General features: G+C 59.5%; 2 protein-coding genes across 4 annotated transcripts in view; one reads left to right on the forward strand and one right to left on the reverse strand.

The window, feature by feature from the left end:
• DNAH10 (dynein axonemal heavy chain 10) overlaps positions 1–11,591 on the forward strand; it is a 68,848-nt gene extending 57,257 nt beyond the window's left edge. The window contains exons 70-80 of the mRNA XM_081113751.1: positions 60–243; positions 5,118–5,318; positions 5,928–6,137; positions 6,235–6,330; positions 6,710–6,887; positions 7,273–7,404; positions 7,560–7,771; positions 7,863–8,030; positions 9,431–9,611; positions 10,068–10,213; positions 10,632–11,591. Of these exons, the coding sequence (XP_080969877.1) occupies positions 60–243; positions 5,118–5,318; positions 5,928–6,137; positions 6,235–6,330; positions 6,710–6,887; positions 7,273–7,404; positions 7,560–7,771; positions 7,863–8,030; positions 9,431–9,611; positions 10,068–10,213; positions 10,632–10,778 (1,855 nt within the window). The 3' untranslated portion in view covers positions 10,779–11,591. The remainder of the gene's footprint in view (positions 1–59; positions 244–5,117; positions 5,319–5,927; positions 6,138–6,234; positions 6,331–6,709; positions 6,888–7,272; positions 7,405–7,559; positions 7,772–7,862; positions 8,031–9,430; positions 9,612–10,067; positions 10,214–10,631) is intronic.
• CCDC92 (coiled-coil domain containing 92) lies at positions 11,586–23,348 on the reverse strand. Of its 3 annotated transcripts, none has more exons than XM_081113524.1 (4): positions 23,221–23,348; positions 14,005–14,150; positions 13,482–13,523; positions 11,586–12,818 (listed from the first exon to the last, which is right to left on the reverse strand). In XM_081113524.1, the coding sequence occupies exons 2-4, from the start codon at positions 14,132–14,134 to the stop codon at positions 12,070–12,072; spliced, it is 921 nt and encodes a 306-aa protein (XP_080969650.1). In that variant the 5' UTR covers positions 14,135–14,150; positions 23,221–23,348; the 3' UTR covers positions 11,586–12,069. The 3 variants fall into 3 exon arrangements, with proteins under 3 accessions (XP_080969650.1, XP_080969651.1, XP_080969649.1); XM_081113525.1 differs by lacking the exon at positions 23,221–23,348 and adding an exon at positions 22,883–23,040; XM_081113523.1 differs by lacking the exon at positions 23,221–23,348 and adding an exon at positions 22,866–22,970.
• Between the last annotated feature and the right edge of the window lie 83 nt (positions 23,349–23,431).

Consider the following 23,431-nt stretch of genomic DNA (forward strand, 5'->3'; position numbering starts at 1 on the left):
ACGGGGACAGTGTGCTGGTCAGACAGGAGCCCCCTAACTCTGGGGGTGGCCCTGCCCAGGTACGTGCAGCCCCCGATGATCAGCTTCGAGGCCATCTTCGAGCAGAGCACCCCGAACTCGCCCATCGTGTTCATCCTGAGCCCCGGCTCCGACCCCGCCAGCGACCTCATGAAGTTGGCCGAGCAAACTGGCTTTGGGGGAAACCGCCTCAAGTTCCTCGCCATGGGCCAAGGCCAGGAGAAGGTACCGGGGGTTGGAGGGAGCTGGGCCCAAACTCTGGTAGGGAGGAGTTATGTCCTGGCCGCTCCACCTGAGCTTGCGCCACTTCTGGCCTGCAGAGCGGGGAGCATGTGCTTGAACAGTGTCAGGGCTAGGGCTCAGGCTACGACTAGGATTAGGGTTCGGGCTACGGTTAGAGTTAGGGCTCGGGCTACGGCTAGGGTTAGGGTTAGGGCTACAGTTAGGATTAGTGTTAGGGCTACTGTTAGGATTAGGGTTAGGGCTACAGTTAGGGTTAGAATTAGGGTTAGGGCTATGGTTAGGATTAGGGTTAGGGCTACGGTTAGGGTTAGGGTTAGGGCTATGGTTAGGGTTAGGGCTCGGGCTACAGTTAGGATGAGGGTTAGGGCTACAGTTAGGGTTAGGGTAAGGGCTACAGTTAGGATTAGTGTTAGGGCTACTGTTAGGATTAGGGTTAGGGCTACAGTTAGGGTTAGGATTAGGGTTAGGGCTATGGTTAGGATTAGGGTTAGGGCTATGGTTAGGCTTAGGGCTCGGGCTACAGTTAGGATTAGGGTTAGGGCTACAGTTAGGGTTAGGGCTACGGTTAGGATTAGAGTTAGTGCTACGGTTTGGGTTCGGGTTAGGGTTAGAGCTACAGTTACGATTAGGGTTAGCGCTAGCTACAGTTAGGATAATGTTAGGGCTATGGTTAGAGTTAAGGTTAGAGTTAGGGTTAGGGTTAGGGCTACAGTTAGGATTAGGGTTAGGGCTACGGTTAGGATTAGGGTTAGGGCTACGGTTAGGATTAGGGTTAGGGCTACAGTTAGGGTTAGGGCTATGGTTAGGATTAGGGTTAGGGCTACGGTTAGGATTAGGGTTAGGGATACGGTTAGAGTTAGGGTTAGGGCTATGGTTAGAGTTAGGGCTTGGGTTACGGTTAGGATTAGGGTTAGGGCTACGGTTAGGGTTAGGGGTATGGCTACAATTAGGATTAGGTTTAGGGCTGTTGTTATAGTTAGGTCCCGGGCTACTGTTCGGATTAGGGTTAGTGCTATGGTTAGGATTAGGGTTAGGGCTACAGTTAGGATTAGGGTTAGGGCTACGTTTAGGGTTAAGGTTAGGGCTACAGTCAGGGTTAGGGCTCGGGCTACGGTTAGCATTAGGGTTAGGGCTACGGTTAGGGTTAGGGCTCGGGCTACGGTTAGGATTAGGGTTAGTGCTACTTTTAGAGTTAGGGCTCGGGCTACAGTTTGAATTAGGGTTATGGCTATGGTTTGGGTTGGGGTTAGGGTTAGAGCTACAGTTACGATTAGGGTTAGCGCTAGCTACAGTTAGGATAATGTTAGGGCTACAGTTAGAGTTAGGGTAAGGGCTACGGTTAGGGTTAGGGCTACAGTTAGGATTAGGATTAGGGTTAGGGCTATGGTTAGGGTTAGGGTTAGGGCTACAGTTAGGATTAGGGTTAGGGCTACAGTTAGGATTAGGGTTAGGACTATAGTTAGGATTAGGGTTTTGCTACAGTTAGGGTAATGTTAGGCCTATGGTTAAAGTTAGGGTTAGGGTTAGGGCTACAGTTAGGGTTAGGGATCGGGCTATGGTTAGGATTAGGGTTAGGGCTACAGTTAGGGTTAGGGCTACGGTTAGGATTAGGGTTAGGGCTACAGTTAGGGTTAGGACTATGGTTAGGATTAGGGTTAGGGCTAAGGTTAGGATTAAGGTTAGGGATACAGTTAGAGTTAGGGTTAGGGCTATGGTTAGAGTTAGGACTTGGGCTATGGTTAGAGTTAGGGCTCAGGCTACGGTTAGGATTAGGGTTAGAGCTACGGTTATGGTTAGGACCCGGGCTACGGTTACGGATTAGGGTTAGTTCTACGGTTAGGATTAGGGATAGGGCTACAGTTAGGATTAGGGTTAGGGCTACGGTTTGGGTTAGGGGTACGGTTAGGATTACGGTTAGGGCTACAGTTAGGATTAGGGTTAGGACTACAGTTAGGATTAGGGTTAGGCCTACAGTTAGGGTAATGTTAGGGTTAGGGTTAGGGTTTGGGCTACAGTTAGGATTAGGGTTAGGCCTACAGTTAGGATTAGGGTTAGGGCTACGGTTAGGATTAGGGTTAGGGCTACAGTTATGATTAGGGTTAGGGCTACAGTTAGGGTTTGGGCTATGCTTAGGGCTATGGTTAGGATTAGGGTTAGGGCTATGGTTAGGCTTAGGGCTCGGGCTACAGTTAGGATTAGGGTTAGGGCTACAGTTAGGGTTAGGGCTACGGTTAGGATTAGAGTTAGTGCTACGGTTTGGGTTCGGGTTAGGGTTAGAGCTACAGTTACGATTAGGGTTAGCGCTAGCTACAGTTAGGATAATGTTAGGGCTATGGTTAGAGTTAAGGTTAGAGTTAGGGTTAGGGTTAGGGCTACAGTTAGGATTAGGGTTAGGGCTACGGTTAGGATTAGGGTTAGGGCTACGGTTAGGATTAGGGTTAGGGCTACAGTTAGGGTTAGGGCTATGGTTAGGATTAGGGTTAGGGCTACGGTTAGGATTAGGGTTAGGGATACAGTTAAGATTAGGGTTAGGGCTACGTTTAGGGTTAAGGTTAGGGCTACAATTAGGGTTAGGGCTCGGGCTACTGTTAGGATTAGAGTTAGGGGTACGGTTAGGGTTAGGGCTCGGGTTACGGTTAGGATTAGGGTTAGGGCTACGTTTAGGGTTAGGGTTAGGCTACAGTTAGGATTAGGGTTAGGGTTATGGTTAGGATTAGGGTTAGGGCTACAGTTAGGATTAGGGCAGGACTACAGTTAGGATTAGGGTTAGGGCTACAGTTAGGGTTAGGGTTAGGGCTACGGTTAGGATTAGGGTTAGGGCTACAGTTAGGATTAGGGTTAGGGCTACAGTTAGGGTTAGGGCTATGGTTAGGATTAGGGTTAGGGCTATGGTTAGGCTTAGGGCTCGGGCTACAGTTAGGATTAGGGTTAGGGCTACAGTTAGGGTTAGGGCTACGGTTAGGATTAGAGTTAGTGCTACGGTTTGGGTTCGGGTTAGGGTTAGAGCTACAGTTACGATTAGGGTTAGCGCTAGCTACAGTTAGGATAATGTTAGGGCTATGGTTAGAGTTAAGGTTAGAGTTAGGGTTAGGGTTAGGTCTACAGTTAGGGTAATGTTAGGGTTAGGGTTAGGGTTTGGGCTACAGTTAGGATTAGGGTTAGGGCTACGGTTTGGGTTAGGGGTACGGTTAGGATTACGGTTAGGGCTACAGTTAGGATTAGGGCAGGACTACAGTTAGGATTAGGGTTAGGGCTACGGTTAGGATTAGGGTTAGGGCTACAGTTAGGGTTAGGGCTTGGGCTCCAGTTAGGTTTAGGGTTATGGCTACGGTTTGGGTTCGGGTTAGGGTTAGAGCTACAGTTACGATTAGGTTTAGCGCTCGCTACAGTTAGGATAATGTTAGGGCTATGGTTAGAGTTAGGGTTAGGGCTACTGTTAGGGTTAAGGCTACAGTTAGGATTAGGGTTAGGACTACAGTTAGTGTAATGTTAGGGTTAGGGTTAGGGTTAGGGTTAGGGCTACAGTTAGGATTAGGGTTAGGACTACAGTTAGGATTAGGGTTAGGGCTACGGTTAGGGTAATGTTAGTGCTATGGTTAGAGTTAGGGTTAGGGTTAGGGCTACAGTTAGGATTAGGGTTAGGTCGACAGTTTGGGTTAGGGTTAGGTATACAGTTAGAGTTAGGGTTAGGGCTATGGTTAGAGTTAGGACTTGGGTTATGGTTAGAGTTAGGGCTTGGGCTACGGTTAGGATTAGGGTTAGGGCTACAGTTAGGGTTAGGGGTAGGGCTACAATTAGGATTAGGGTTAGGGCTATGGTTATTGTTAGGGCCCGGGCTACTGTTCGGATTAGGGTTAGTGCTATGGTTAGGATTAGGGTTAGGGCTACAGTTAGGATTAGGGTTAGGGCTACGTTTAGGGTTAAGGTTAGGGCTACAGTTAGGGTTAGGGCTCGGGCTACAGTTAGCATTAGGGTTAGGGCTACGGTTAGGGTTAGGGCTCGGGCTATGGTTTGGATTAGGGTTAGGATTAGGGTTAGGGCTACTGTTAGAGTTAGGGCTCGGGGTATGGTTAGGATTAGGGTTAGTGCTACGGTTAGAGTTAGGCCTCGGGCTACAGTTAGGATTAGGGTTATGGCTACGGTTTGGGTTGGGGTTAGGGTAGAGCTACAGTTAGGATTAGGGTTAGGGCTACAGTTAGGGTTAGGTTAGGATTAGGTCTCGGGCTACGATTAGAGTTAGGGTTAGGGTTATCGTTAGAGTTAGGACTCTGGCTATGGTTAGAGTTAGGACTTGGTCTACGGTTAGAGTTAGGGCTTGGGCTACAGTTAGGATTAGGGTTAGGGATAGGGTTAGAGTTAGAACTTGGCTATGGTTAGGATTAGGGTTAGGGGTACGGTTAGAGTTAGGACTAGGGCTATGGTTAGTATTAGTGTTAGGGCTATATCCAGGGCTAGGATTAGGGCTACGGTTAGTGCTCGAGCTATAGTTAAGGCCAGGGTGAGGGTGAGAGCGATGGCAGTATGGCCTGAGCCCAGCGTGCTCCTGGCGGTGACCAGCTTATGGTCAGTGCGTGCTGTTTTTTTCAACGCCCTTGCACAGTCCCTCCTCCCTCCCTGCAGCTCCCCTGCAGGTTATAGCGTCACTGCCCGTGGCAGGGCTGATAAGTCATCAGGAATAGGGACAGTGGGATCTCCTGGGCCAAGGGGCTCTGGGCGGGGACCTGCCCAGGGCACAGGGTCCGGGAGGAACCCTAAGAGATGGGGTTCCGCCTCTTCTGGTGCTGGGGGCTAGGGCGGGCCCTGGGAGAGCACAGGCTGGCGGGGCTCGGGCACCAGCCTTTCCTCCCCGCGGGCAGGTGGCCCTGCAGCTGCTGGAGACTGCGGTGGCTCGTGGGCAATGGCTGATGCTGCAGAACTGCCACCTGCTGGTCAAGTGGCTGAAGGACCTGGAGAAGTCCCTGGAGCGGATCACCAAGCCCCACCCCGACTTCCGCCTGTGGCTCACCACCGACCCCACCCAGGGCTTCCCCATTGGCATCCTGCAGAAGTCCCTGAAGGTCAGGCGTCGGCAGACACCACGGACCCACTGTGTGTGCATGTGCGCACGTGTGTGTGCGTGCATGTGTGTGTGTTATAAACAAACATCAGATGTGATTGGGACCTTCCACACACCCCTTCCCAATTCCCTCCCTCCCTCCCCAGAGAAGCAGTGCCCCGTCACAGTGCAGCCCCCAGGCCTCCTCTCCCACTTGTGCCCAAAGCCCGGGTCCGTCTGCACGGCTGCCCCTGGGACAGGCCACCTCCCGCGTCCTCGGGGCCGTGCAGAAGCTCCGCGTGGTTTATGCGCATTTACTGCTTCTCCAGAGCACAGTGTGCACAGGCTCTGTGTCTGTCTCTGGGGCAGCAAGAGGGAAACGTGGCTCCTCTCACCTTCCATCCCAGGCCCCGGTCAGGGGGCTGCAGGGCCTTCTCGGGGCATCTGCTGAGCATGTGGCAGAGCCTCGGAGAAGAGCCTGCAGCTCCTCAGGGCTCCTGGCCACAGACAGTGCTGCTCAGGGAGAGGCCCACCGGCCACGCAGTGAGAGGGGAGCCAGGACGCCTCCACGTCACGCTCTCCCGTGCTGCGTGCAGGCCTGCGGCCCGTCACCCTCCGTCTCCTCTGCCAGGTTGTCACGGAGCCGCCCAATGGGCTGAAGCTCAACATGAGGGCCACGTACTTCAAGATCTCGAACGAGATGCTGGAGCACTGCCCGCACCCCGCGTTCAAGCCGCTGGTGTACGTGCTGGCCTTCTTCCACGCCGTGGTGCAGGAGCGCAGGAAGTTCGGCAAGATCGGCTGGAACGTCTACTACGACTTCAACGAGTCCGACTTCCAGGTACGCGGCCCCCGCTTCCCCGGGACGTCCTCCCTCCTCCCCGTGTCCCCGGGAGCATGCTGGCGAGCCTCCCCCTCCCCCTCCCCCTCCCCCTCAGGTCTGCATGGAGATTCTGAACACGTACCTGACCAAAGCCTTCCAGCAGCGCGACACGCGGATCCCGTGGGGCAGCCTCAAGTACCTGATTGGAGAGGTAGGAGGCCTCGGGGACCCTCCTGGGCGGGAGTGGGGCTGTGGCCTGGCGCCCTGACCTATCGCGGAGCTGGACTCGCCTTGCTCCTCCTGCCTTGGGTCTCTGAACCCCGCTGCTCACTCCCAGTGGTCTGTCCTCTGAGAGCCCCGGCCGCACGCAGCTCCGCTCCCTGCCCGAGGCTGCTGTCCCTGGGAGTGGGCAGTGCCCGCCTCGCCTCGGCCATGCCGCGGCGCCGGCTCCATCTGGGGGCAGGGCTGTGCAGGCTCGTGGGAGAGACGGCAGTGTTACCTTTGCAGGCGGAAGCACCGCTGCCTCTGCGGTTTGGTTTTGCCTGTTTCTTTAATACAAAAGCGGCCGGTTCTCACTTCCGGGACCGCAGGTCATGTACGGAGGCCGGGCCATCGACAGCTTCGACCGCCGCATCCTGACCATCTACATGGACGAGTACCTGGGGGACTTCATCTTCGACACCTTCCAGCCCTTCCACTTCTTCCACAACAAGGAGGTGGACTACAAGATCCCCGCGGGCGCGGGCGACCCCAAGGAGCGCTTCGTGGGTGGGTTTCCAGACGCAGTCTCTCCAGGTCTTTTCTCAGGGAGCCCACATCTCGGCGGTGTTGGCTCTCTCGGCGTGAGGGCTCTCCTGTCTCTTCTGTCCCCTCGCCTGGGGGTCGGGGGGCCTCCTTGGTGGGTGGGTGTGGGGCTCGGAGCTGACGGCGTTGGTTCTGATTTCCTGGCCTGAATGACGGCGGATGTGGCGGATTCTGCCCGGAGGGACGGGGTGGCCCCGCGAAGGTCACAGCCGTTTCATAACAAACGGAGGTGGGCTGGACGGGGCGGACTGGGTAGAATTGTACTTGGAACTGTGCGCGGAGCAGCGGGCGTTCGTCTGCGTGTCCGAAAGGGAGGGTGTACGCGGTGACCTCGCTGTCTGTGCTGTAGAAGCCATCGAGGCCCTGCCGCTGGCCAACACGCCCGAGGTGTTCGGTCTCCACCCCAACGCCGAGATCGGGTATTACACGCAGGCCGCCCGGGACCTGTGGTCTCACCTGCTGGAGCTGCAGCCTCAGACAGGTAGTCCGCCCGGAGGGGCGCGCCCAGGGCCCGGGGTGAGGCAGGGCTCTGCCTCTGGTCCCTTGAGTTTCCGCCATGCTGCTGCCTTGCCCACCCCCTCGCCCCTCGCCCCTCGCCTGGCGCCTTGCTCTCCCTCACAAGCATCCTGCCTTTAGGGGAATCGAGCAGCGGCATCAGCCGAGAGGATTACATTGGCAACGTGGCCAAGGACATAGAGAACAAGATGCCCAAGGTCTTCGACTTGGACCTGGTCCGGAGGCACCTGGGCGCGAGCATCACCCCGACATCGGTGGTGCTGCTGCAGGAGCTGGAGCGCTTCAACAAGCTGCTGGTCCGCATGTCCCGCTCCCTGGCCGAGCTGCAGAGGGTGAGCTGCTCCCCGGGCAGGCGGCTGGGCGCCAGGCTCCCCGCCCCACAGGGCTGGCCCGACCGCCCCTGCGCTCCCCATCCCACCGCAGGCCCTGGCCGGGGAAGTGGGCATGAGCAGCGAGCTGGACGACGTGGCCAGGTCGCTGTTCATCGGGAACATCCCTCACATCTGGAGGAAGCTGGCCCCCGACACCCTGAAGTCCCTCGGGAACTGGATGCTCTACTTCCTGCGGCGCTTCAGCCAGTACACGTCCTGGGTGAGGGGGCGCTGGTGCCCTGCGGACCCCGCCCCACCCGCCCCTGTGCTGACCCTGCCAGCGGCTGACGCTGCTCTGCCCGCACATCTGTGTCTCTTCCTTTTCCTGTTTGAAGACCTTGAAGGCGCTGGCACAGCTCGGCCTACTCCCTGGAGAGTCTGTCTCAGCACCTGTCCATCTAAGTCCCTCTAGACCTGCCTCACTCCTCTGGGGGTGCCCACTGTACGGGCACCCGGGGCCTCCCCGTGCTGGACATCCAGGAGGTCACCAGTGTTTCCCTTTGCCGGCACAGGCGACAGCCTGGCCTGTGTCCTGGTGCTCACTCGAGCCTGCTCCCCACGCATGCCTACGAGGCCCGAGTGCGTGCACTTTAACCCCTGACGCTTGCCTGGAGGAGGGGAGGTAGGGTGCAGGCGGCCAAGAGCACTCTCCGCGGTGCTGGTGTGAATGTTCGCACGTCTTGTCCCCGGTCGGTAAACGGTGACGTGATTGTCCGGATGTGCGTGTGTTTGGTTAGGGGGAGGCTGCGTATATCTCACAGTTTGTGGTACTTCTTCTGTGAATGGCCTTTTTAAAAAATATTTTTTATTGACTTCAGAGAGGAAGGGAGAGGGAGAGAGCGAGAGAAACATCAATGATGAGAGAATCATGGATCGGCTGCCTCCTGCACAACCCCCACTAGGGATTGAGCCTGCAAACCGGGCCTGTGCCCTGACCAGGAATCAAACCCGGACCCTTCAGTTCACAGGCTCTATCCACTGAGCCAAAGCAGTCAGGACTATGAATTGTCTTTTTGTATTTCGGTTTCACTTTTATCCAATTCTCCATCTTTGGAAGTTGATTTGTAAGAGTTCTTAGCACATCAAGGAAACGGGCCCTTCACTGCCGGGTGTCCTCAGACTTTGGCTCGTGGTGTTTCTTCCCAGAGGACAGCTCTGCATTTTTGTGGCATCAGATAGGTTGGTCTTGTCCTCATGGCTCCCGGTTTGTGTCCTTTACTCCGAGGCATGACACATTCCCTGGAGAAGACCTGCACTTCTGTGGTCTTACTGTTTTACTAGAGGCCCAAGGCACAGAATTCGTGCAAGGGGCTCAGCCTGGCTGCCTTGGCCGGCCCTCACAGCCCCGGCTTCATCCAGAAGGTTGTCTGGACGGTCATCTGGACAGTTGTCTGGATGGTCGTTTTGCTGTTAGGTCTAATTAGCATATTAGCTCTTTATTATATAGGATTTCTGAATCTTTGCTTCCTCTGCATTCGGTGGTGCAGCTTGCTTTTCCCAAATGGGCTGCCAGGGTCCTATCACCATCTTCCGGCCCCAATGTGAACGGTGTCTTTACCATGAGCGCAGGGTCCGTCAGCTTTGACCAACATCTGACGCAGCTGCCCCTCTGCTCTACAGGTCGTGGAAAGCGAGCCCAACGTGATGTGGCTCTCGGGGCTGCACGTCCCGGAATCCTACCTCACGGCCCTGGTGCAGGCAACCTGCCGGCGGAACGGCTGGCCCCTGGACCGCTCCACCCTATTCACCCAAGTGACCAAGTTCCAGGACGCAGACGAAGTGACTGAGCGGGCAGGACAAGGTGCAGCAGCCCTATGGACCCACAGCCTCTGTGGGTCCCTGCCCGGTGCCGCCTCCGGTTCTGAGGGAGGAGCAGCGGGCCGGGCCGTGTGGGGGGACACGCCCGGGGCACATCGCTTCTCCGCCAGGGTCTCTGTCGAGTCCTGGGTGATGTCGGGGAGACCTGGACGCGCTCACCTTTCCTTCTGTGTGGAGTGGGCTCCCCAGTCAGTGTCAGACCTTTCAGAGGACGGTCGCCGAATGACCTCCCTGCAAACCCCGAGGGCATCACCTGCCTCCAACCCAGGGCCCGGCCTGCGGTGCAGCTGACACCGCTGTCTCCCTCCGGGCCCTGTGTCTGCGTCAGGGGCGTTTCCCTCAGCTCCGAGGAGACTCGTGGTGAAGGCTCGGGCACGCTCCCAGTTTGTGCGACGCACATGCCTGTGCTTCTGCGTAACGGTCCGTTCCTGCTCCCTAGGGTGCTTTGTGTCAGGACTGTACCTGGAAGGCGCGGACTGGGACCTAGAGAGAGGCTGTCTGGTCAAGAGCAAGCCCAAGGTGCTGGTGGTGGACCTGCCCATCCTGAAGATCATCCCCATCGAGGCCCACCGCCTCAAACTGCAGGTGGGCGGCCGCCCGCACCCCTACCCCCGGCGGCAGGCACAGGCCAGGCAGCCTACCCTTTCCTGGGAGGGGAAGCCCGTGAGGCATGATACCCGCGTGGAGCCACTGCCCAGGAAAATGCACGTGAGCACACGTGAGCAGACTTGGGTGGGGCAGGCGCCTCAGGAGGGACTGCGGGCTCCCGGGAGAGTCTGCGGCAGTGCTGGGTCAGTCCAGCTGGTGCGAGCAGCCGCCGCCTGCTTCGCCGGCCCAGGTCTCCTCCGAACACGTGTGTCCACGTGAAGCTGGGGCTAAGCTAGGGCAGGGCCGCCCTCAAAGCCCGGCCACGTGCTGGCTTAGACGCGTCTCACAGGAGGGTCCCCTGCCCCCCCACCCCCGGTGATGGGCTCCCCCCAGCCCGCATGCCTCTCCTTTGCAGAACACCTTCCGGACGCCCGTCTACACCACCTCCACCAGGAGGAACGCCATGGGCGTGGGCCTGGTCTTCGAGGCCGACCTCTTCACCACGAGGCACATCTCCCACTGGGTGCTGCAGGGCGTGTGCCTCACCCTCAACTCCGACTGACCCGGGGGACGGGCTCATAAGGCGCTCAGCCCACTCTCGTTTGGGGGCTTCTCGAGAGGCAGGAGTGGGGGTTTCCTTTCACTTGAAATCAGCCATTTTCCTCTCTTCCCATAACATTCAGCTCACGGCTTTGTTTTTGAAGTTTTTTTAAGGAGTTAAGTAAATTCTAAAGGACAGCATGTGAAGATGTTGAGGGTTTCTTTTCCTTCTCAGAGGGAACACATGCTTAAGCCAAAGGGCCTGGCGTGTCCCTGGCACAGGGAGGACCCTAGTGTGCATCTCCGGAGACGCCTCCTGGGGCAGACGGCCAGGCTGCTGCCCGTCAGGCAGAGCCCCTTCCCTGGGCCAGGGCCCCGCAGCGGCTCCTCCCCTCCCGGAGCCCTCCGCCTCCCGCGTGTGCAATGCTGTGAGCTCGCTGTTTCATTCCTGCGTGAGCCCCCACCGCCCTCCTGGGTCTGTGGGTTGGGTGCACAATGGCCACCTCCAGGATGGCACTCTGGGGCCTGGCCGGCTGGCCAAGGTGAGGAGGCCTCACTGTGAGGGGGGCAGGTGAGCACTCGGTGCACTAGGGCGGCCAGCCTCAGCCTAAAGTCGCTTTTGCCAGACCCTCCTGCGGGGTAGCTCTGGGTGGCGGGAGACAACAGGGACTCTTTTCAGAAGTGAACCCCCCGCACCCCCCACGGGCCGTGTCCCTGGGTGAGGCCGCTGTCTGGGCGAGAACACAGCAGTTACGGGAGGCCCCGCCGTCTCCCTCCCAGCCGCCTCCTTCCCTCGCTGCTTCAATAAAAGACACAAAACAGAGAGGAGGCAGGTTCAGAAAATAAAGTTTGTTGGGATCTTGAACATTTTGGCTAAAACTTAACAAAAAATATGAACACACATTCAGGTTGCGGTGATATGAGAAGCAACGTCATCTTATTTAGTTCCCGTGACATACACATACACCTGCCACCAGGGCCGCCGGGAAAGGCCTGTCAGGAGTGAGGGGTCTCCATGGGAGTGGCTATCTGACCATGTTGACACTGAGCAGCATGCAGCCTGCGGGCCGCTGTCCACGCGCTGGGACACGGGTGTGCGGGAAGCAGGCCATGCGGCACAGGCGGGCCCAGCTACTACAGGAGCTGCAGCGGGACACGAGCACGTGGGTGTGACACGGGGGGGGGGGGGGGGGGGGGAGGGGCACAGTGGTGGCGGGTCTGAGGAGTGTGGCATGCATGGAAACTAAACAAAACGGCGTGATGGGAGCTCCGCGGCGGCGATCACAGTGTGGACAGCGGCGGGCGTGGCCGCCTCACACCGTTCTGTCCGTCCCCGAGTTCTTCCTGACGCCCGCGCCGCCGCGCACCTGGTCCACCGCCAGCGTCTCCACCTCGGGCTGCGCCTGCGGCGGGACGGCGTGGTGGATGCGGTGGGCCACGCCCACGTGGACCTTGTGCTTCTCGCCGGAGCTGCGGTCGGAAGCGATGGGGGGGATGACCAGGGGCCTCTCCTTGATGAGGTGGACCTCGGCCGACTCCCTGGCCAGCAGGAACGGGGTGGGGTCGGGCATGGCATCCACCGGTTCCCGCAAAAGGAGTTTCCGGCTCTCGGCCCCGAATCTGTAGACCTCGTCGAATTCGGGGTGCAGGGGGGCGGAGAGGCTCTTTTTCATGCGGCGGCGGGGCGTCTCGGGCAGCTTGTCCCTGGGGGGCGCGGGCCTGTAGCCGGCCAGCACGGGGCTCCCGCCGGGGCTGCCGTCCGAGGTCCCGCTGGAGCTGAGGAGCTTCCGCTTGGTGGCGTGCAGCTGCGAGGTCAGGTAGGCGATGGTGCCCGCGCGCTGCTCCAGCTCCCCCGACAGCAGGTTCAGCTTGTGGCTCTTGAGCTTGAGCTCCTCCAGGTACCGCTTCTCGCGCTCCCGCACCGTGGTCTCCAGCACCGCGACGGCCGCGTTCCTCTGCTCCAGCTCGCGCAGCAGCTCCTCGTGCTCCTGCTCCTTCGCCCTCAGCTGCGCCTCCAGGTCCTCGCAGCGTCTCTGCAGCTCGCTGCTGCTGCGTCCGTCCCCTGCAGGCACAGGCACAGCCGGTGAGAGCCCGCCACGGCGACGGCTGAGGACCCCCACAGGGCCGGGGCCGAGGTCCTGCCAGCTATTGGCCTGTTTATTGTATAAAAGAAGCCTCCAAGGTTACCAGCCGCTGAGGCCGTACGGGCAGTGTCAGTGTCGGCTCCTGAAAGGCGCACGCGGGAGACGGAAACAAACCCAGGCTCAGGGCCTGGTGAGCACCAAGCCTCGTGGACGAGACCCGTGACTCCGACAAGGAGCGGGCGCGCTTGACGGTAACCGCGGTACCAACAGGCTGCTTAGGAAGGGCTTCTGGGCTCTGCTAAGTCCCCACCCCGTGCTGGGAGCGGCCCCTCTCCTGCCCTGGCTGCCACCCGAGGATTCTGGAGTCTAAGGAAGGACCTCCGCCATGTTTGGGGCTACCTAGTACTCAGTCCCCCGCCCTGGGCCCTGGGCTGCCCTGCTCCGCCGCCTCCTGGTTAGAAGGGACTGTATTCACTATAAAAATCAGGAAGTCCGGAGAGGTGTGAAGAGGCCCCCAAACATAAGCATCATTCCTCCCGCCGCTGCCCTGGGAACAGTGGGGTCCCCGCCCAGCACCCTGGCCACATGCAGGGCTTCCCCGCGGGAGCCGGCGCCATCGCCCCTCCGGAGGCAGCTCTTACCTGTCTGTTCCGAGCTTTTGAGTGTCAGCTCATACGTTAAATCTGAAAAGGAAGCCACGGGCATTGGTTCTGTGTGGACACAGCGCAATGCACTGCACTGCACAGGCCTGCTCAGCCCTGAAACCGAGCCACCAGCCGGGAGTCCCCCCTCACCCCCTCCCCCGGGCAGGTCGGGGTTAAGGGCAAGCGTGACAGCGGCCAAAGCTACCAGTGGCCACCACCCTTCTCAGGGTCCAGAGGGAACCCCCTCTCCCCTAAAACACATCCCATCCCCACATTCTGCCAGCAGCTGGCTCTGCTACGTGACGCTTTGGTCATCGGTGCCCAAGCGCATTGCCAGTCCTGACCACTGCACTTGGACCCATGGGTTCGCGGTGCGCCCGGGACTGGCTGCCCCGCTCTCCTCTGGCACAAGTCCGTGGTCTCCCGGTGACGGGTCACCCTGTCAGAGAGGAGCCCCTCACTGGCCTGGCGAGCCAGCCCGCCCTCCCCCTCCCCTGCCCTCCCCTCCTCGGGGCGGCACCTGTGCAGTGCTGCTGCAGCCGCCGGATCTCGGCGTGCAGGCCCCTGAGCGTGCCCGCGTGCTCCCGCTGCAGGAACAGCAGGTTCTTCTGCGCGCTGTGCAGCTGGTTCTCCAGGTTTGCGGCCGCCATGCTGACACGCGGTGACCTGCGGCGAACAAAGCGGGCCCTTGGGCAGCGGCTCCGACTCCAAATCCCTGCCTCTCCGCGGGCCACCTGGCTCCCACAGATGTGACCAGAGGCCTCCCGAGAGCCCTGCTCAGGTGACACCCACGGCCTCCCCAGGGACACGGCGCCAGGGACACGGCGAGCACACGCAATGGTGTCCAGCCCTGGCCGAAGCAAGGACTTGGAGGGAAGCCCCCGATTTCAGAGCTCAGCCCCCAGTCCTTCCTGGGAACTTCTGAGGAACACCTCACGGGGCCCTGTGGTGACTGCAGGAGCCTGGCGTCTGTCCCCAAGCCCTGCCCGCCCCACCCAGCCCGCCATGGCTGCGACATCAGGGACCAGCCGCTGGCTCAGGCCGGGACTTGGCCTTGACTGTAACTGGAGAAAGGCTCTGGCAGAGCTGCCAGGCAACCCAGGATGCCCTGCCCGCCGTGGCTGTGCCGGGACGGAACGCGGACCAGCCTCTGAGGGCGATCCTGTGGGTGCAGAGCCGTGGGCTGCGTTCCCCAGCTGCTGCCTCAGAGCCCAGGCAGAGGAAGCCCTCCTCAGGGCTCCCAGCGGGCGGCACACAGGAGGCCAGGGCTGGCCTGTGGCTGTGGGGTGGCACCAGGGCCCACAGTGCCCAAGGGCTTTGTCTCCCAGGCTGCCTCATCTCCTCACAGGCGCCCTGCGCACAGCACGCACGGGAATGGCACGTTCACCTGCAGACGGAGCTGGTGTGGCAGCCCTGGCACTCTTGGGGTCGGGTCTGGCGTTCCCAGAGGCCCTCCCTGCCTCAGGCCTCCTCCTGGCCCGTGTGCTCCATCAACCCTCTGTCCTCTCCTCCTTGGCCCCTGCCACACCCTCCCCATGTGGCGTCTGCACACCTTGGTCCCTCTGAATGCTCTTGGCAAACCGGCCCCCGGCCCCGGCCCCGGCGCCATGGAGTGCCCTTCTCCTGCCCGAGCCTCACTCAGCAGCTTCCTCGTGGGCTGCTCCCGAGAGCTACGCCCATCAGACAGAAGCCGCAGCGGCCCCCTCCGGGCAGGAGCTCACCCACCGGCTTTGGGACGGCCGGAGCGACAGTTCCGAGAACCTCTGGGCCACGTTTCTGGACGGAAGGGAACGGAGTGGCTTTGCTGGGAAGGGCCTTCACCCCTGAAGACGGGAAATGTCTGTTCGATCCAACGCAGCTGCTCCTTTAGCTCCCAGAGCCGTGGGAGCAGGGCAGTAACGTCAGCATCAGAGGAAACCGCGCAGTGGCCGCGAATGAGCGCTAAGCAGCTATTTTAGATCCTGGTCATGAATAAGACATGACCATTCACATTAGGGGCTCCTGTGCGTGAACGCTCCACATGGCAAGAGCCTGTGGGCCTTGGCGCCCCTGCAAGGTCCGGCCCAGCAGGACCCGCCGGTTCTCAGCATCCTGCACACAGACCCTGTGACTTCCCGTGGGAACCCCGTGCCTGCCGACGGCTGAAACACTGCCATCAGGAAAGGGGAGGCTGGCCAGGGGCAGGGTGGGGGGTGTGGGATGGGGTGTAAGAAGAGGTGATTCCTAGCAGGGAGACGGTTTCCAAGCAAAAATGCTGGGCATGGAGGACGCCTTCGCACCAGCTATGCAACACCTCTACGTCAGGGTGGGTGAGAAACGGAGGCGCAAAGGTGATTTCTCAACACAGTGGGTGACGGAGCAGGAGGGAGGCGCTTGGGGTGCTGGGCTGTGCTTGGGCTAAACCCTAAGTCATGCTCTGCAGCTCACAGGACGGCTTCGAGTGCTCAGGGTGGTCCCTATGGCGTCTGGTGGTAGTCAGTGCGTGGTAAGCGTTAGCCAGGTTACTCTTATGTGACGAGTGGTCACCAGTTCCATAGACACCCCCTCGGCAGACTCCAGGCCGTTCCCCGAGCGCCTCTAAGTGGACATGAACTAGCAGTCTTTCCCGTCATCCTCAGGAGGGAAACCTCACAGCAAAGGGAAGATCCTCTGCCCACCCTGCTCTCCTCGTCCACTGGGAGGAGCCGCGCAGGGCGGTGCCCGAAGGGATGGGGAAACCTGCTAATGTTCTTACCCTGAAACACCCCACAGGACCTGAGGGAGCTCACCGCGGCCCCCGGCTAATGAGGCCGTAGTGCCAAGTCCAGGTGCCCGCTCTCAGGGGGGCAGTTACGATCCTGAGTTCACAGCCTCGGGTGAAGCAGCCGTGTAAAGGGTAGGGACCGGCGGCTCCTCCGCACACCATCCGAGAAATTCACCTACGTCACCGAGGGTCCTCGGTGGCGTGGCACCGGGAAGAAGGGTGTTGCTTCAGGAGAGCTCACGCATTCAGCAGTCCCCACAGGGCGTTTTGGTGGAAACTGCGCGCCACCCCGAGGCGGGAGGGCACACCCCGAGGCGGGAGGGCACGTTTGTGTACATTTAAGTAGGTTTTTAAAATCTAGAAGGGTCTACAACACAGCGTTAAAAGGTTGCCCTCGAGGTGAACTGCGGGTGATTTTTATTTTTTAAGAATTCTGTTTTGGTGTGACCTAGCGCTTCTGCAATGTGGGACCTGTATTACTTTATAGTCAGGAAAGAATCATTAAGCGATTTCCCTCAGAACAGATCAGCACTAACTCCCCGCTAGCAAGCGGCCTCATCTGTTTGAATGACAGGTCCGGGGCAGCCTTGAGGGCTGGATCGTGACCAGTTTAGCCCAGGAGTGAACAGGAAGGCAGCTGTGACAGAAGCCACCAGTTAGCATCCCCACATACGCGGGGAATGACCATGACGCAGTGGGGAACCTGCCCGCACGCGCTGCACGTCCCTGATTGTCTGACGTTGCCCATCGTGAAAAGAAGGCCCAGCACAGCCCTCTGGAGCCGACAGCCGTTTCCTCGGGAAGCGCGCTCGCCGTTCTCCATGCGGGGCCTGGCAATTAGACGGAAACGCGAGACACGGCCGGCCGGAAAGCGCAGCCCCCGGAGGCCTGCGTGGTGGGTCATAGACGCGCTGTGGTCCGTCAGCTCAGCCTCTCAGAGCTTCCACGTGGCTTCTGCTTAAAAGCCACGGAGTGTCTGCGGGCTGGGCAGGGGCTGAGCCTCCAGGTGACCGTGTCCAGGGAGGAGGAGGTCTGTTCCAGGTCGCCTAAGCGTCGCTCAGGGGCTGTGCGGGCCCAGGGGGGGCAGACGCAGGAGCCCCCGGTCTGAGGCACATGGTACCTCTGGGGATGCCCTGGGCCTCCTGGAAAACCGGGTGACATAACAGACTGAGGCCCACACCCCATGGCAGACCCCCCGCCCGAGGCAAGAGTGCCAGCACCCCATCGCCCCACCAGCAGAGTCAGCGCCGCACGTGCTGGTTCAGAAGGGCTCAGAGGCCCCTGCTGGACAAAGAGGCCAAGGGGCCGGTGGGTGCGGGGCTCTGCTCGGCCCCTCCCCTTCCCTGTCCCCCTCCTGCCCCAGTAGCCTCATTTCACGAGCTAGAGCTGGAGGCGTTTCAACTAGATAGCGATGCCACTTGTGAGCTTCTCACAGCTGGTGGTTCAAGAAGTCGCTCCGCACTGTCACCTCACAGCTCTGTGTGCGCACGGCGCCCCGGGGGCACTTCCCTCTGAAGGGGAGGCAGGTCCTGCCCGAGCAGGGCCTCCGTGGGCACCTGACGGGGATCGCTGCAGGCGCCCATGTCTCCTGGTTGATAGCTAAGACAGCGACCCACACGCCTGCCTCGTCACACTGACGACACACAGACGCGCCGTCGGACTCAGCCCCGATGATCGCCATCTGCGCTGCATTCCTGAGGCCGAGGAAACATGGCCGGTGCTGTACAGACCTCTCTCTCTCTATGGCTTGCCGCACGGATGAGCCATTTCAACTGCTTTTTTCCAGGTCGCGGGCCTTGTAGTCGCGGTTTCCGGGGAGAAACGCATTCTCAGCGGAAGCGCTGTTTGCTGTGGGTCAGCCACCCTCCCCTGTCACTCAGGAAACCAAACACGGCGGGTTGTGTCACGCACCCACAGGGCACGTCCACATGACCCTCCGTGGGGTCGGAGATGAGGGGCATCACAGAGAAAAGGGTTCCTCCCTGTGACGGATCTGGAGGCGCTCTGCCCGGCCCCCGGCCCCGTGGGCAGCACCACAACTCAGCAAGGCAGGCGGCAGGGAGAAGTCGCCGCCTCCCACAGGCCGGCGACAAAGGGGCCCACCCTCGCTCCTTCAGGAGTTAAACGGGGGCAGGAGAGAGCTCCGAAATGACTGCCCACCAGCAGCCCACCCAGACCCGACTCCACGGCCATTTAACTTGGTACCTGCATACTGAGGGGCACCTCATGCTGTTTCCATTGGGCATTTATTTCTACGGGACAGCAGCTTGCGGACCAATACTTTTTAAAGATGAGCCCATTCTGTGAAGAGGCGTTTACCTAGATGGTCATGTCCTAGAACTGTGCTCGGACGGCATCAGCATGTCCACCTACGACTGGGGGGCCCTCGGACCTGCCATCAGCGGCCGACAGTCCCGGCAGGGATGAGTCACCTGCTTCCGTGTCCTCTCCGTGACTTCCTGTGCCGTGAGGGGTGAGTCAGGCACGTTTTCCAGGTGACATTTCAGCCCGACTCCCCTGAGGTTCTCTCCACTCACTGGTTCTTTGTGATGTCAGGGAGGGAGAGAACTCCCAGAATCCCCCATTCTCGTTCTTCAGTGAATCGCACACGAAGTGCCAGGGCAGGAGAACAACTCCCCACAAAATCCGGGTAAGAAGGCCTGCTGTTCAGAATGAACGAGGCTGGCTGAGGTCCGGACGAAGATGGGAGGGACGCAAGGTGCGTAGGTGCTGTGTGTGGGGGTTTTAAAAAATGTTTCTATTGATTTGAGAGAGAGGAAGATAGAAACATCCATCAGCTGCCTCCTGCACGCCCCCTACTGGGGATCGAGCTGGCAACCTGGGCACGTGCCCTGACCCTGACTGGGATCGAGCCACTGACCTTGGTTCATGGTCCATGCTCAACCACTGAGCACACGGCTGGGCTGAGGGTGCTGTTTTAGAGGTTGCCGTGGCAACCAGACTTGGGCCGTTGTCTCAGGTGCATGAGCCATTAGACATGAGCCCAGCACAAAGAACCGAAAACAACTCGACAAGGACAAATGCACCCCAGACGCTATCCGCCGGCTGTGGGAGGAGAGCAGGAGGAACGGGGCAGAGGGAACGGGAGCTGTACTTTACACGTGGGGTTCTCCAAAGAGCGCGATGCAACCCCGCCTTTTCCTTACGCCTCTGCCTGCGCGGTCGCCGCTCTGCATGGGCACTTCTGTCCGTATGTGGTCTCAGCCTCCCGCCACGGGATTACTGATAATCCTCCGTCCGCGACACCTCTTCCAGGGCCACTTTTATTGAGATGCTTCTAATACGCCCCCGATGAACCCGTTGCTGGGAGCGTAGGCATCTGGTTCTCCACGTGAAGCCCAAACCCTTCTGGTCGGTCTAACTCTGGTGAGGGCTCTTGGTCAGTGGGGAGCGGGGGGACTCGTTTTTCCTCCCGGTTGTCATCATGGGCAGGAGGGTCGCGGGGTCTTCTTGCTGGCCATGGGGTGTGCAGAGGCTGATGTGTGCTCCCCATGATGCTGTTCGGCTGGTTCTGGGGGTCACGGCTTGGTTTTACCTTCAGCTGCCAGCACAGACGCAAACACCAGGCAGACGTCCTGCAAAGGGCCCAGGGCACTTCCTGTGGGCGGGCGGGCCTGGGCGCTGCTGTGCAGCCTGGGTCAGGTTTCAGGGATGAAACACACAGAAGCTAAAATGCAGAGCGAGCACAAGAGCCAGCCCTTAATCGGCATCTTTCAAAAAATAACTTCAGCTGAGAAAAACAATCTATTCACCTCCGCGACCTGCTGACTCTCAAAAGGACTGACATCATCCTGTTCTTAAGAAGAGCTTTTAAAAGACTCCCATGTGCTTCCATAGCAAAGGGTAATTTTCCTTCTGATTAGACGTTTATTATAGAAAACAAAAGCCGCAGGAAGAAATACAAATCACGTGTAGTTAAAAAGCCTTTTTAAGCAAAACACTGCTTTGGAAGACTGTGACCGACAAGGCGCCATACAAATGCAAAGTGGGCTTAGGATCCTCTCGCCCCAGGCTGGCCTCTGCCCAGGGTGCGAGTGGGTGTCTGAGGGGCGCTGTGCCCATGACTGTGGAAGCCGGCAGGGTAGGAAATGAAAAAGAACCACAATGCCCTCCAATCCGGCCCGCCCGTGGGACTCCAGGCGCCCGGAGGCCTCTCCCAGTGCGTCGGGGTGATGCCTCCCGCAGCCATTCCTGCCCGGCGGGGAGGGCTGATCTGCAGCCTCCGCAGGGGAGAGCAGCCCTTCCTCCTGGGGCTGGAGGCGCTCATCAGAGGCGGCTTTTGCTTTTATGCCAAAGTGAAGTCTGTCTTCCCATAAGGCCTCAATGTTCCCTCCTGTCCTCAGAAATCGCTCGAACTCCACGCAATCTCTTTGCTCACGCGGACCCTAAACACCTGGAGGCAGCTGGGACACATCCACGCCCCCACTCAAACCTTCCGGCCGGTTTAGGCCGGTTTAACGCGGAAACTGGAGATGGGAGGACTGGTGTCCACCTGACTGCCTGGGCGCTCTGGCACCGAGGGGCTGGCTGCCCTTGGGAGCTACTCCAGTTGGCAGACGTTAATCGTTAATCGTATCTCAGCAAACGGCGTCCCCTAGGCATTGGGGACTTCTCGCGGCTGACCTTGTTCCAGAAAGGAGGAAAAGGCCCGTGTCTTTTCTGGCCAGAAACGTGAGAAACTGCTTTATAACGTAAAAACAACTACTTCTTCATGCACGGACACTGCTGGCAGCATCAGTGCCGTTGCAAATACACTCCAGCATCTAAGTTCTGATGGAGATAGAATGATTTTTAACCCACACATAACAGGCAGAGCAGTTAAGGACCCAAATGGATGACCTTCTGTCCTAAGTAAAAGAATTATTTTTTTCTTTAAAAAAAGCAATCAACAATAAAAAATACCTCATTTCTAAGAAACTTGTTGGTTAGATTGATGTATTTACATGTGCTACAGTAAAAACCTGATCACTGTTCTGCACTGTAGGTTTTAAATAGAACTAAACTAAATTTGCTGGGTGATTATAACATGGTGCACGGGACTAATACATGCGACTGTGTTAAGGCTTTTCAGTAGTGTGGATGTACATGCAAACACATATACACATATGTACCCATCACAAGTCTTAAAACCTATCAAAAAAATTTCACGTAAGCCCTAGCTGGTTCGGCTCAATGGATAGAACTGAAGGGTCCCAGGTTCGATTCCGGCCAAGGACACATGCCTGGGTTGCGGACTCGATCCCCAGTAGGGGACATGCAAGAGGCAGCCAATCAATGATTGTCTCTCATCATTGATGTTTCTATCTCTCTCTCCCTCTCCCTTCCTCTCTGAAATAAAATAAAATATACTTTTTAAAAAAATTTCACATAGCCCTAACCCGTTTGGCTCAGTGGATAGAGTGTCCGCCTGCGGACTGAAGGGTCCCAGGTTCGATTCCCGTCCAGGGCATGTACCTTGGTTGCGGGTACATCCCCAGTAGGGAGTGTGCAGGAGGCAGCTGATCAATGTTTCTCTCTCATGGATGCTTCTAACTCTCTAACCCTCTCCCTTCCTCTCTGTAAAAAAATCAATAAAATATATTAAAAACAATTTTCACATAAGATGAACATTTAGCCAAGAGAGAGATAGAAATTCAAACACATCTTTGGAGGTAAAAGCAAACAAACAAACATCACTTTAAATGTAAACATCTTTTCCCTTACAATTCAATGGCAACAATGCAGGCGAATTCTTGACTGTGCAAAAATAAAAATAAAAAAAATCATTTACTACAACAGTAGCAGTGCCCTTCAAGTGAAATTTGAACTTATAAGTCTAAGAAACCCCGCTGATTCCGGCTTCCCCACTGCCTCCCAGGTCGGTTTCTGGGATCCCCCCGCCCCCCATGAAGGGCGACCGCCTGGCAGCTTGTGATGTTGCTGTGACACCGGGAACGGGCCACCCGCTCACCACCAACGCCCGGAACCAACCGGAACCAAACAGGCCCGGGAGGTGGGCAGCGCAAGGGCCGCCCCGGGGCTCGGCGGCCGGGCCTGCGCCCCGTTTCGGAGAAACTGAGCCCCCGCCGGCGTCGGGGCGGCAGGTAGAGCCCTTACGCCAAGGCCCCCGGGGCCCGCCGCGCCGGGAAGGTCCCTAACGCCCCGGGGCGGGAGGACGCCCGGGAAATGCGATGTGGACTCAGACCACCCCCCCCAACCAGCTCCCCGACCAGCAGGCCGGGCCCGGGCGCCCCTGCAATGCGGATCCCCACCCGACGGCCTCCCGCCCCCCCCCCCCCCCCGGCCTGGCCGCCCCGCCCCAGCCCAGCGCCGGCGGAGCGGACGGTGCGCAGCCTGGACGGGAGCCGAACCGGCTGCAAGGCCTGCGGGTGGGCGGCCGGCGCGGGGGGCGCGCAGCGCTCTTGCCCTCCGCCCCGCACTGTCCGCCCGCGCCGCTCCCGAGCGGTTCCCGCAGGGGGACACCCTCCCCCCCGAACCCTGCGGCGGGGACGGGGCCCCCTCCCGCTGCAGCAAAGGCTGAAAAATCATCGCCATGAATCCCCGTCCCGACAGGTGCCCCGCCGCCCGCAGAGCCGCCCGCAGAGCCGCCAGGTGAGCGGGGCTGGACGCGGGCTCACCTCGGGCCCCGCCTCACCTGCGGGCGCGGCAGGCGCGGTCCTTCAGGCGGCTCCCCGCCTCGGCGCGGTCCTCGGGGCGGGCGGCGGGGGCCGGCGGCCCATGGGCGGGGCGGGGCGGCGGGCGGGGCTGGCTCCGGGCTGCGGGCTCCGGCCCTGCCCCGCCGGGCCGCCCAGGGAGGTCAGTGGGCGCCGCCCGCCCGGCGCATCTCGCCGGCTCCCCCCGCCCGAGCGCCGCCGCGGGGCACGCCGGGAGCGGTCGGGGCGGCGGGGGCGGCCGCGCTGACGGGGCGGGCGGCCGCGGCGCCGGCGGGTCTGTGTCTGCGGGGCGGGGCGGCGGCGGGCGGTCGATACTCACTGGGCAGGGCGGGGGCGACGCGCCCGTCCCGCAGCCGCGGCGGCGCGGAGGGACCGCACCGAGCGGAGGGGGCCCGGCCGGTGGGACGCAGGCGCACAGCTCAGGTGCGGCCGCACTGCGGTTGCCCCGGGTAACGCGGGCCGGGCCGGGCGGGGCGGGGGGGAGGAGCGAGGCGGCGAGCGGGAGCGCGCGCGCCGGCCGGGGTTCGAGG

The sequence above is a fragment of the Myotis nattereri genome (genome assembly GCF_964212035.1).
Source record: "Myotis nattereri genome assembly, chromosome: 19".
NCBI classification, from domain to species: Eukaryota; Metazoa; Chordata; class Mammalia; order Chiroptera; family Vespertilionidae; genus Myotis; species Myotis nattereri.

Coding starts and splice junctions, on each gene's coding strand:
- CCDC92 (XM_081113524.1), bottom strand. CDS start 14,134: ATGGCGGCCGCAAACCTGGAGAACCAGCTGCACAGCGCGCAGAAGAAC. Junction 13,524..14,004: donor GCTGCAGCAGCACTGCACAG/GTGCCGCCCCGA, acceptor CTTCCTTTTCAG/ATTTAACGTATGAGCTGACA. Junction 12,819..13,481: donor CAAAAGCTCGGAACAGACAG/GTAAGAGCTGCC, acceptor CTGTGCCTGCAG/GGGACGGACGCAGCAGCAGC.